General features: G+C 46.1%; 1 protein-coding gene across 45 annotated transcripts in view; it reads right to left on the bottom strand.

The window, feature by feature from the left end:
• nrxn3a (neurexin 3a) overlaps positions 1-13157 on the bottom strand; it is a 1279906-nt gene that overhangs the window by 27237 nt on the left and 1239512 nt on the right. For 21 of the 45 annotated variants that reach the window (XM_078234405.1, XM_078234424.1, XM_078234407.1 and 18 more), the window contains one exon: positions 12402-12409. The exons of the other annotated variants lie outside the window; for them this stretch is intronic. In XM_078234405.1, coding sequence (XP_078090531.1) covers positions 12402-12409 — 8 coding nt within the window. The remainder of the gene's footprint in view (positions 1-12401; positions 12410-13157) is intronic. 45 annotated transcript variants of the gene reach the window in all.

Raw genomic sequence — 13157 nt, 5'->3', positions numbered from 1 at the left:
AGTCTGAGGATACAGGATAGGCCGTTTAGGACAGGGATGAGGAGAAATTTCTTCACCCAGAGAGTGGGTGGCATGAGGGCACAGTGGTTAGCACTGCTGCCTCACAGTGCCAGGGACCTGGGTTTGATTCCCAGCTTGGGTCACCGTGCGGAGTCTGCACATTCTCCCCGTGTCTGCGTGGGTTTCCTCCGGGTGCTCAATTGTGTGAGAGCATTCAAGTGGTTATTGGATAAACATATGGATGACATTGGAATAGTGTAGATTAGAGGGGCTTTAGATTGGTACCACTGGTCGGCGCAACATCGAGGGCCGAAGGGCCTGTACTGCGCTGTAATGTTCTATGTTCTATGCTCCAGTTTCCTCCCACAGTCTGAAAGACGTGCTGGTTAGGTGCATTGGCCATGCTAAATTCTCCCTCAGTGTACCCGAACAGGTGCCGGAGTGTGGCGACTACAGGATTTTCACAGTAACTTCACTGCAGTGTTAATGTAAGCCGACTTGTGACAATAATAAATAAATAATTTTTAAAAAGTGGTTAGCCTGCGGAACTCGGTACCAAAGGAAGCAGTTGAGACCAAAACATTGAATGTTTTCAAGAAGAACTTAGGTATAGCACTTGAGGTGAAGGGGATCAAAGGCTATGGAGAGGGGGAGGCAGGATTAGGCTATTCAGTTGGATGATCAGCTGTGATCATCATGAATGGCAGAGCAGGCTCGAAGGACCGAATAGCCTCCTGTTTTTTATATTTTGATGTTTCTATGTGACCTCAGCCCTGCGCCGATGTGGTTCACCCTAAAATGCCTTCTGAAAGGACCTGGGATGTAAAAGTAAAGTTAAATTTATTTATTAGTCACAAGTAAGGCTTACATTAACACTGCAATGAAATTACTGTGAAAACTCCCCAAGTCACCACACTCTGGCACCTGCTCGGGTCAATGCACCCTAACCAGCACGTCTTTGGAGTGTGGGAGGAAACCGGAGCACCCGGAGGAAACCCACGCAGACACGGGGAGAACGTGCAAACTCCGCACAGACAGTGACCCCCCAAGCCGGGAATCGAACCTGGGACCCTGGCGCTGTCATCCAGGGACAGGCAATAAATGCTCAGCCTTCTCGGCACTGCGTCTGGCTCTCTCTGCCCCACAATCAAGGATAAAACATGCTGGATTTTCTCTGGTAACCATAGTTACATTGCTGAGTCCATCAGCAAAAATTCATTATTTAACTAAATAGCGCTCTTGGGTAGCTGGGGCTCTGAAATTCTCTCTGTAGTTGAGAGCTCCCACTGCTAAGCTTTGATATAATGTGACGTGCTCAGCATTCAATGGTAAGGAAAGTACACAGAGATTAAATGGCTTCCCCCCGCCACACACCACCCCACCACCACCACTCGCTACATTTTGACTCCTTGAGTATTCTTCAGGAGGCCTGCTACAGATGGATCCTCCGAGAATCCAGACATGATCCCTGTATCCACACCGTTCTGCCGAGGAGATGGAGCCGTCGCACATTCGAACAAAGCTGTTCGCTCGATCAGAAATGTTATTTTACTGACGATTCTCTCTTTTAAACCCAGCCCAAAATGTCCGTGGAAGATAGCTATCCAGGATCGAGTATTGGAACATGCCGAATGGTGAAAGTCTGGAGTTCTTTGTGTGTGCACCTGCCGAGCATTGACGTTGAGGTGCGGAAATTAGTTGGACGGGGTATGGAATCATCAGGCAGAGATGAGGCTGTTGGATCCATCAGGCTTGTGCCAGCTCTGAAAGAGCTAGCCAATTACTCCCAAACCTCCTATTCTATCCCCATTGCCCCGTAAAGCTCGCTGTAAGATGGGGCGGCATGGCGGCACGGGTCTTCAGTCTCTCCGGGAATGGAGGGATATGAGGAATGGGCGGGAAAGTGGAGTTGAAGCCCAGGATCAGCCACCATCGGGCTGCCTGGAGGTGCAGCCAAGGTGGGCCTATCGCAGGCTTCTATTGCTGGTGTTCTTGTGGACACACGGTGGCACAGTGGTCAGCGTTGCTGCCTCACAGTGCCAGGGACCCGGGTTCGATTCCAGTCTTGAGTGACTCTCAGTGTGGAGGTTGCATATTCTCTCCAATGTGAGGGTTAATCTGTCCATTTTGGGGAGGCATTGTGAAGTTATTGAACCATTTCCCAGCATAAGGGAGGCATCATTAATTCGTTCACTTTAGGGAAGGAAATCTGTTGTACTTACCTGGTCTGGCCTACATGTGACTCCAGAACCACTGCAATGTGGTTGACTCTCAACTGCCCGCCAAGGACAACTAGAGATGGGCAATAAATGCTGGCCAGCCAGCGATGCCCATGTCCCACAAATGAATTAAAAATCCGTGGCAGGGTGCGGGGGCAGGAATAATTGATCTGGTATTGTTTTAACAGTTCAGAATTGAGCCTCGTTTGGAAAATCACCAGCTTATTAATAGTGCATTAATTTACAATGTATGTAAGATGCTTTATTGAAGCAATAACATTCTGTTTGTCCAGAGCATATGAGGCAGTAACTAACTGTGTTAGTAATTAAAGTGGAATTGTCTTTGTGAAGAGAGGGGATAGGCAAACTATTGTTATTCATCACTCCTTATTTTTCAATTGGTTGTCTCTTTAGTATGTGCTCAGTGTAAAAGCAACACTTCTCAAATACCTGCTCTGTGCCACATCCTGGGACACCGCTGCTTTCTGAGTTAGCAATGGAAATAGTCCCTACAGGATTGGGCAATCTGTGTCACGGGCAATGCATGCACTTGCTCTTCCTGGGAGAGCAAACAGGAATGCCCCGAATGGAGAGTAGAGAGCGGCGACCCAGCATTCAAAATCAAGAACACACCAAGGTTTCAGCTGGGTTTAATAAAATCCACTCTCACAATACTTACACTGGCCGGAATTCTCCGGCCGTTCATGGCCCATTGCTGCTGTCAGCAAGGATGGAGAATTTGGCACCCAGTGGGACTGGAGAATCCCTACCGTGGGGGGCGGGGGGGGGGGGGGGGGTGCAGGTTGGAGAATCTGGCCCATTGAATCCACTGCACAGAAAGAGGCCACTTGGCCCTTCGGCGGTTATGGTCATCGGTAAAACCATAAGACATAGGAGCAGAATTAGGCCACTTGGCCCATCGAGTCTGCTCCACCATTCAATCATAGAACATAGAACATTACAGCGCAGTACAGGCCCTTCGGCCCTCGATATTGCGCCGACCAGTGAAACCAATCTAAAACCCCTCTAACCTACACTATTCCAATATCATCCATATGTTTATCCAATGACCATTTAAATGCCCTTAATGTTGGCGAGTCCACTACTGCTGCAGGTAGGGCATTCCACGCCCTTACTACTCTCTGAGTAAAGAACCTACCTCTAACATCTGTCTTATATCTCTCACCCCTCAATTTAAAGCTATGTCCCCTCGTGTTAGCCATCACCATCCGAGGAAAAAGGCTCTCTCTAACCACCCTATCTAATCCTCTAATCATCTTGTACGCCTCTATTAAGTCACCTCTTAACCGTCTTCTCTCTAACGAAAACAACCTCAAGTCTCTCAGCCTTTCCTCATACGATCTTCCCACCATACCAGGCAACATCCTGGTAAATCTCCTCTGCACCTTTTCCAATGCTTCCACATCTTTCCTATAATGCGGCGACCAGAACTGTACGCAATACTCCAAGTGCGGCCGCACCAGAGTTTTGTACAGTTGCAGCATGACCTCATGGCTCCGAAACTCAATCCTTCTACCAATAAAATCTAACACACCATATGCCTTCTTAATAACCCTATCAACCTGGGTGCCAACTTTCAGGGATCTATGCACATGGACACCCAGATCCCTCTGTTCATCCACACTACCAAGTATCTTACCATCAGCCCAGTACTCTGTATTCCTGTTACTCCTTCCAAAGTGAATCACCTCACACTTTTCCACATTAAACTCCATTTGCCACCTCTCAGCCCAGCTCTGCAGCTTATCTATGTCCCTCTGTAACCTGCCACTTCCTTCTGCACTGTCTACAACTCCACCGACTTTAGTGTCATCTGCAAATTTACTAATCCATCCTTCTACGCCCTCATCCAGGTCATTAATAGAAATGACAAACAGCAGTGGCCCCAAAATAGATCCTTGCGGTACACCACTAGTAACTGAACCCCAGGATGAATATTTCCCATCAACCACCACCCTCTGTTTTCTTACAGCTAGCCAATTCCTGATCCAAACCACTAAATCACCCTCAATGCCATGTGTCCGTATTTGCTGCAATAGCTTACCATGGGGAACCTTATCAAACGCTTTGCTGAAATCCATATACACCACACCAACCGCTTTACCCTCATCCACCTCTTTGGTCACCTTCTCAAAGAACTCAATAAGGCTTGTGAGGCATGACCTACCCTTCACAAAACCGTGCTGATTATCCCTAATCAAATTATTCCTATTTAGATGATTATAAATCCTATCTCTTATAACCCTTTCCAATACTTTGTCCACAACAGAAGTAAGGCTTACCGGTCTATAATTACCAGGGTTGTCCCTACTACCCTTCTTGAACAAGGGGACAACATTTGCTATCCTCCAGTCTTCTGGCACTGTTCCTGTAGACAATGACGGCACAAAGATCAAAGCCAAAGGCTCTGCAATCTCCTCCCTAGCCTCTCAGAGAATCCTAGGATAAATCCCATCCGGCCCAGGGGACTTATCTATTTTTACCCTTTCCAGAATTGCTAACACCTCCTCCTTATGAACCTCAATCCCGTCTAGTCCAACAGCCTGCATCTCAGTACTCCCCTCGACAACACGGTCCCTCTCCTGTGTGAATACCGACGAAAAAATTCATTTAATGCCTCTCCTATCTCGTCAGACTCCACGCACAACTTACCACTATTGTCCTTGACTGGCCCTAATCTTACCCTAGTCATTCTTTTACTCCTGACATACCTATAGAAAGCTTTCAAGTTTTCCTTGATCCTACCTGCCAAAGACTTCTCATGTCCCCTCCTGGCTCTTCTTAACTCTTTCTTTAGGTCCTTCCTGGCTAACTTGTAACTCTCAAGCGCACTAACTGAGCCTTCATGTCTCATCTTAACATAAGTCTCCTTCTTCCTCTTCACAAGAGAGTCAACCTCTTTAGTAAACCACGGTTCCCTCACACGACTGCTTCCTCCCTGCCTGACAGGTACATATTTATCGAGGACGCGGAGTAGCTGTTCCTTGAACAATCTCCACATTACAATTGTGCCCATCCCCTGCAGTTTCCTTCCCCAACCTATGCCACCTAAATCTCACCTAATCGCATCATAATTTCCTTTCCCCCAGCTATAACTCTTGCCCTTTGGTGTATACCTATCCCTTTCCATTGCTATGGTAAACGTAATCGAATTGTGGTCACGATCACCAAAGTGCTCACCTACCTCCAAATCTAACACCTGGCCTGGTTCATTACCCAGTACCAAATCCAATGTGGCCTCGCCTCTTGTTGGTCTATCTACATACTCTGTCAGGAAGCCTTCCTGCACACATTGGACAAAAACAGACCCCTCTAAAGTACTCAAACTATAGCTTTTCCAGTCAATATTTGTAAAGTTAAAGTCTCCCATAACAACTACCCTGTTACTTTCGCTCCTATTCTATCATGGCTGATATTTTTCCTCATCCCCATTTTCCTGATTTTTCCCCATAACTCCTGATCCATCAAGAACCTATCTATCTCTTAGATTCTTAATTCCAGATATTTTTGATTGAATTCAAATTCTACCATCTGCCGTGGTGGGATTTGAACCTGGGTCCCCAGAACATTAGCTGAATTTCTGAATCAATAGTCTAGCAATAATACCACTAGGCCAATGCTTCCCCAGGCAACACTCCACGTGAGTGTCCTTCCGCCTCCACCTACATCCAATCCAATCACTGCACCTTTCTATTCTGTTATCCCTCCTGCAGGTGAAAGGCGATCCACCCAGATCGCGCCTTGGAGTCGCGAGTTCCACATTCTAACTGCTTCCTGGGTAGAGGAACTTCTCCTGTTTCCTATTGGATTTATCAATGAAGATCTTGGACGTGAGGAAAGCTTGCTGTCCAACGTAACGGAGAACCCGGACACTCTCTCTTCCACCTTCTTCCATCGGGAAAAAGATACAAAAGTCTGAGGTCACGTACCAACCGACTCAAGAACAGCTTCTTCCCTGCTGTTGTCAGACTTCTGAATGGACCTACCTCGCATTAAGTTGATCTTTCTCTACACCCTAGCCATGACTGTAACACTACACTCTGTACCCTGTTTTCCTTTTCTGTGAACGGTATGCTTTATCTGTATAGTGCACAAGAAACAATACTTTTCACTGTATACTAACAGATGTGACAATAACAAATCAAATCAAATCAAATTAAACCCAAGCAGAGGGCTGTCCTTGGCTATCCCCAGTGAATCCCTCATCAGAGAATACGATGGAAAAGAATCTGTTTGACTATGGCACCTGATATACAGAAACCCCCACCTGCTCTAATTGGAGTTTTATATTCGAAAGAACACCACTGCCACAATCAATCTCTGAATTGCTTGATGGCGAAAGGGGGCTGAGCTTTCTCTCTGTACCACAAACGGGGTGGGGTTAACCTTTCAAGATTAATGGCACCACAGAACAATTCACACCATTGTGCTGCCTATTTATTAAGAAATGATGAACAACAATGGATGGCCCATTCCTCTCGTCACAAGGACAGTTCCACTTTAATTACTAACACAGTTATTTACTGCCCCATATGCTCTGGACAAACAGAATGTTATTGCTTCAATAAAGCATCTTACATACATTGTAAATCAACGCACTATTAATAAGCTAGTGATCTTCCAAACTCAATGGCCTGTACAAAGGAAATGGATTAAGTCTCCCTTTGCGCTCAGACCTTGCACAGGAATGCTGGAGATTTATGATGTCTCATTTGTGTACAGGCCAATGCAGAGAAGTCCCAGTCAAACAAAGGCCTTAATTGCCATACTTTTCTTTGTGAAAGGCGCAGTGAAGTTGTTGAAAAGACATCACTGTAACTGCGTGGACTTGGCCGGTTTCAAAGCAATTTATTCAACCTGAGAGGGTTTGGGAGGGAGAGCATAGAGAATAACCGTCCACACTCTGAGCTCTGAGCCAGGAGATTCTTAAAACCTCTTCTTGCGCCCATCTTTGGAGCAATTGGATTTCAAAACATGACCGAGAGGAACCGACAAGATAACGAGAAGTGATCTCTTCCAAACTGCTTAAAAATGGGGCTGATGTGAGCTTGTGCTTTGCTGGGGATGGAGTGGCACAGTGGTATTGTCACTGGGCTAGTAATCCAGAGACAAGGGTAATACTCTGGGGACCTGGGTTCAAATCCCACCACGGCCGATGGTGAAATTTTAACTCAATAAAAATCTGGAAATAAAAGTCTAATGACCATGAAACCATTGTCATAAAATCCCATCTGGTTCACTAATGTCCTTTAGGGAAGGAAATCTGTCGTCCTTACCTGGTCTAGCCGACATGTGACTCCAGAGCCACAGCAATGTGGTTGACCATGAACTGCCCTCCAAGGACAACTCGGGATGGGCAATAAATGTTGGGCCAGCCAATGATGCCTATGTCCCATGAACAAATTAAAAAAAGAGCGAGGAACTCAGGAACCCACAGCCTTGTTGAATCAAAGGCCAGGAATGTTCTGGGTTCTCACTGGCAATGGCCCACCTCTACTCGCATTGGAGAGGCTGTGAGAGTGAAGTTTAGTCAACGTGATAGAACGAGGGCCAAATAATCTTCTTAGCTGATAACAGAAGCTACCTTTGAACTTAAATGAGTCCAACTACACCTGCAAGTCCATTCATCCCCTTAGTTACCACCTTTGTTCCATATCATAGAATCAACCGTACAGAAAGAGGCCATTTGGCCTATCGAGCCTGTGTCCTTTCTTTGGAAGAGCTATGAACTCCTCAGTCCCCTCCTTGCCCTTTCCATCTACTTCTGCAACTTTTTTTGCCTCAATGATTTATCCAATTCCCTTTTGAAAGTTACCATTGAATCTGCTTCCACCAGCTTCTCAGACAGCGCATTTCAGGTCAGAACAACCCGCTACGTTAAAAACTCCTCCCTTCATTTACCTGACTGGTTCTTTCACCAGTTATCTTAAAGCCATGTCTTCTGATGACTCATTTGTCGAGGGAAACACTTCCTCCTTATTTACTCTGTCAAAGCCGCTCATGATTTTGAATGCATCAACGAAATTTCCCCTAAATATTCTCCTCTCTAAGGAGAACAACCCCAGCTTCTCCAGTCTTGCCACAGAACTGAAATTGACTTATCATAGAATCATAGAACAGAATCTATACAGGAGAAGGAGGCTACTCCGCCCATCAAGCCTGCACCAACAATCCCAGTAAGAAGTCTCACAACACCAGGTTAAAGTCCAACAGGTTTATTTGGTAGCAAATACCATTCGCTTTCGGAGCGCTGCTCCTTCGTCAGATGGAGTGGAAATCTGCGCTCAAACAGGGCACAGAGACACAAAATCAAGTTACAGAATACTAATTAGAATGCGAATCCCGACAGCCAGCCAGGTCTTAAAGATACGGACAATGTGGGTGGAGGGGGCATTAAGCACAGGTTAACCTGTGCTTAATTAACCTGTGCTTAATGCTCCCTCCACCCACATTGTCTTTACCTTTAAGACCTGGCTGGCTGTAGGGATAATATTCCCTTTAAACTTTTCTCCTTTCACCCTTAACCCATGCCCTCTGGTTTTTTTCTCCCCTAGCCTCAGTGGAAAAAGCCTGCTTGCATTCACTCTATCTATACCCATCAAAATCTTATACACCTCTATCAAATCTCCCCTCATTCTTCTACGCTCCAGGGAATAAAGTCCCAACCTATTCAATCTCTCTCTGTAACTCAGCTTCTCAAGTCCCGGCAACATCCTTGTGAACCTTCTCTGCACTCTTTCAACTTTATTTACATCCTTCCTGTAACTAGGTGACCAAAACTGTACACAATACGCTAAATTCGGCCTCACCAATGCCTTATATAACCTTACCATAACACTCCAACTTTTATACTCGATACTCCGATTTATAAAGGCCAATGTACCAAAGGCACTCTTTACGACCCTATCCACCTGTGATGTCACTTTTAGGGAATTCTGTACCTGTATTCCCAGATCCCTCTGTTCAACTGCACTCTTCAGAGTCCTACCATTTACCCTGTACGTTCTACTTTGGTTTGTCCTTCCAGTGTGCAATATCTCACACTTGTCTGCGTTAAATTCCATTTGCCATTTTTCAGCCCATTTTTCTAGTTGGTCCAAATCCCCCTGCAAGCTTTGAAAACCTTCCTCACTGTCCACTACACCTCCAATCTTTGTATCATCAGCAAATTTGCTGATCCAATTTACCACATTATCATCCAGATCATTGATATAGATGACAAACAACCATGGACCCAACACCGATCCCTGCAGCACACCAACCACTAGTCACAAGCCTCCACTCAGAGAAGCAATCCTCCACAACCACTCTCTGGCTTCTTCTATTGAGCCAGTGTCTAATCCAATTTACTACCTCCCCATGTATACCCAGCGACTGAACCTTCCTAACTAACCTCCTATGAGGGACCTTGTCAAAGGCCTTGCTGAAATCCAGGTAGACAACATCCACCGCCTTCCCTTCATCCACTTTCCTGGTAACCTCCTCGAAAAACTCTAATAGATTGGTCAAACATGACCTACCACGCACAAAGCCATGTTGACTCTCCCTAATAAGTCCCTGTGTATCCAAATATTTGTAGATCCTATCCCTTATCACACCTTCCAATAACTTGCCCACCACCGACGTCAAACTTACTGGCCTATAACTTCCCGGATTTCTTTTGGAACCTTTTTTAAACAACGGAACAACATGAGCCACCCTCCAATCATCTGGCACTTCCCCCGTGAATACTGACATTTTAAATATGTCAGCCGGGGCCCCTGCAAGTTCAACACTAGCTTCCCTCAAGGTCCGTGGGAATACCCTGTTCAGTCCTGGGGATTTATCCACTCTGATTTGCCTCAAAACCACAAGCACCTCCTCCCCTTTAATCTGTAAAGGTTCCATGACCTCCCTACCAGTTTGCCCTATTTCCGTAGACTCCATGCCCGTTTCCTCAGTAAATACGGATGCAAAAAAACCATTTAGTATCTCCCCCATCTCTCTTGGTTCCATACACAGTCTACCACTCTGGTCTTCAAGAGGACCAATTTTATCCCTCACTATCCTTTTGCTCCTAACATACCTATAGAAGCTCTTTGGATTTTCCTTCACTCTGTCTGCCAAAGCAACCTCATGTCTTCTTTTAGTCCTCCTGATTTCCCTCTTAAGTAGCTTCTTGCACTTTTTATACTCCTCGAGCATCTGATCTGTTCCTTGCTGCCTGTATATTTCATACAACTCTCTCTTCCTCTGTGACCCTAACTCCCGGGGGGGATGGTGGTGCAGTGGGAACGCCACTGGACTCACGATCTAGACACCCAGACTAATACTCTGGGGACATGTATTGAAATCTTGCCACAACAGCTGGTGGAATTAAATGTGAGCAATAAAGTCTGGAATTAAAAAACTGGTCTCAATAATCATCGATCGCTGATCTGGCATCCTTACCCGGTCTGGCCTACCTGTGACTCCAGACCCACAATAAGGTGGTTGACTCTTAAATACCCTCAGAACTGGGCCAGCAAGCCACTCAGTTCAAGGACAATTAGGGATGGGCAACAAATGCTGTCCCAGCCAATGACACGCACAACCCATGACAGAATAAAACTCTTCTGTTCTTCCTCCAGAGGACAGAATTTATCTGTATCTGCCCCATTGAATCCCTTTGAAGATCTCAATTCAATCATCCATCAACCTTCTAGACCGACGGGAATACAAACCATAGGCCCATACATCCTGTCTTCATAACTTAACTCTTTAATCCCCGGTATAATTCCAATGAATCTGCCTGATCCCCTCAAAAGGTCAAAGTATTTGTCCTCAGATGCGGTGCCTAATGTCGTACTCCTCCAGGATCTGACCTGAACTTTCTACAACTGCAGCATTACCTCATTGCCTTATCATTTCTGGTTAAACACCTGAGGTCATATACAGCTGCATTTGAACAATACTTCCAACAATGTCTCACCTACTGGTTAACACCTCACAGCTCCAGGGACCCGGGTTCGATTCTCAGCTCGGGTCACTGTCTGTGTGGAGTCTGCACGTTCTCCCCGTGTCTGCATGGGTTTCCTCCGGGTGCTCCGGTTTCCTCCCACAGTCTGAAAGACGTGCTGGTTAGGTGCATTGGCCATGCTAAATTCTCCCTCAATGTACCCGAACAGGCGCCAGAGTGTGGCGACTAGGGGATTTTACAGTAACTTCATTGCAGTGTTAATGTAAGCCTGACTGGTAACTAATAAATAAGCTTTAAACTTTTAACTTTGAAACTTTATCCTGCCAATCAGAGTCCTCTATCTGTACTCACTAACTCTTATCTCCCACCTTGTTCCAAGCCATGTCAAAAGGCCACCCCCATTTCTGTACACTCTGTCTCTGACTTTTTGTCTGGATCCTTGCTGATGAGTCCATATGGATAACGTCCAGACACACTCCTCATTAGCGACCTCCGCCAAGATAATTGAACGAGATTAAGCACACGCGACTTCACTTGAACAAAAAACCCCGCTGGCTCTCCCCGATTAACTCCTGTTTGCTCAGTCTTTCTCTGTCTTTAATGACCATTATTCCAGCGCTCTGAACTCAGGCAGCTCTGAACCTTCAAATTAATCAACTTGAGTGAAAATGTCAATTCATCAAACCAATTTGAAAAGATTGAAATTTCAATAAATTCTGCAGCAAACTTCAAGAGTCTCAATATTAAAGGAATCGCATCTGAATATTAAATAAATATAAATGTAATTACTATTGATTCAGGCCATTTTGATGCAACCCTATTCCTTTTTCAAAAGTAACGACTAAATCAGGAGATAACACAATCAACTGAGATTTGCTCAGCAATGTGATGTACATTGTTATAGAATCCCTGCAGTGCAGAAGGAGGCCATTCAGCCCATCGAGTACCGACCACAATCCCATCCAGGCCCTATCCCCACAACCCCACTTATTTACCCTGCTAATCCCCTGACACTAAGGGGCAATTTAGCATGGCTAATCAACCTAACCCGCACATCTTTGGACTGTGGGATGAAACTGGAGGACCCCTGAGGAAACCCACACAGACACAGGGAGAATCTGCACACTCCACACGGACAGTGACCCAAGGCTGGAATTGAACCCCGGTCCCTGTGCTGTGAGGCAGCAGCGCTAACCACTGTGCCACCGTGCACTCTGCAATACCCACATGGCTGGGTATTGTAGAATGATCAATTGGTGGATTCACATACAGCAGTGTGCTCCTATGAGGGTCTTCTAAAACAAAAGCACACTTTATGAGCACAATTTTGCCGTCCATTCATGCCACGCTCCCGCCGCAACGAAGTCGGAGAATTTGGCAACCAGCCAAACCTCCGTTCACTGCAGCATGATGGGAAAATCCCGCCGGCATGAAGAGTGGTAAGATTCCGGCATACATGGAGTCAAAATGACAGGACAAATGTATGCGTCAACATGCAATCTGGTGGGCATCACACATCTTGCCCTGATGGTGCGGCATGTTGGCACAGTGGTTAGCACTGCTGCCTCACAGCGCCAGGGACCTGAGTTCAATATCTGGCCTTTGGTCACTGTCTGTGTGGAGTTTGCACATTCTCTCCGTGTCTCCATGGGTTTCCTCCGGATGCTCTGGTTTCCCCCCACAGTTCAAAGATGTGCGGGTTAGGTTGATTGGCCATGCTAAATTAACCCTTAGTGTCAGGGGGATAAATATGTGGGGTTACAGGTCCTGGGTGGGATTGTGGTCGGTGCAGACTGAAGGGCCGAATGGCCTCTTTCTGCACTGTCGGGATTCTATGATTGTCCATTCTGAGGGGATGTTGGGCCTATGTCCAGGTAGCAGTCATCTCATGTTGGTTAATACTAACAGGCCTCGGGGCTTGAACCTGTAAAAGGCTACCCGTTATAATGGGGTAAGGCACAAAGACCAGGAGGCTCCTG

Source organism: Mustelus asterias, chromosome 18 (assembly GCF_964213995.1).
Source record: "Mustelus asterias chromosome 18, sMusAst1.hap1.1, whole genome shotgun sequence".
NCBI lineage: Eukaryota > Metazoa > Chordata > Chondrichthyes > Carcharhiniformes > Triakidae > Mustelus > Mustelus asterias.
This window is presented reverse-complemented; position numbering and strand designations above follow the sequence as displayed.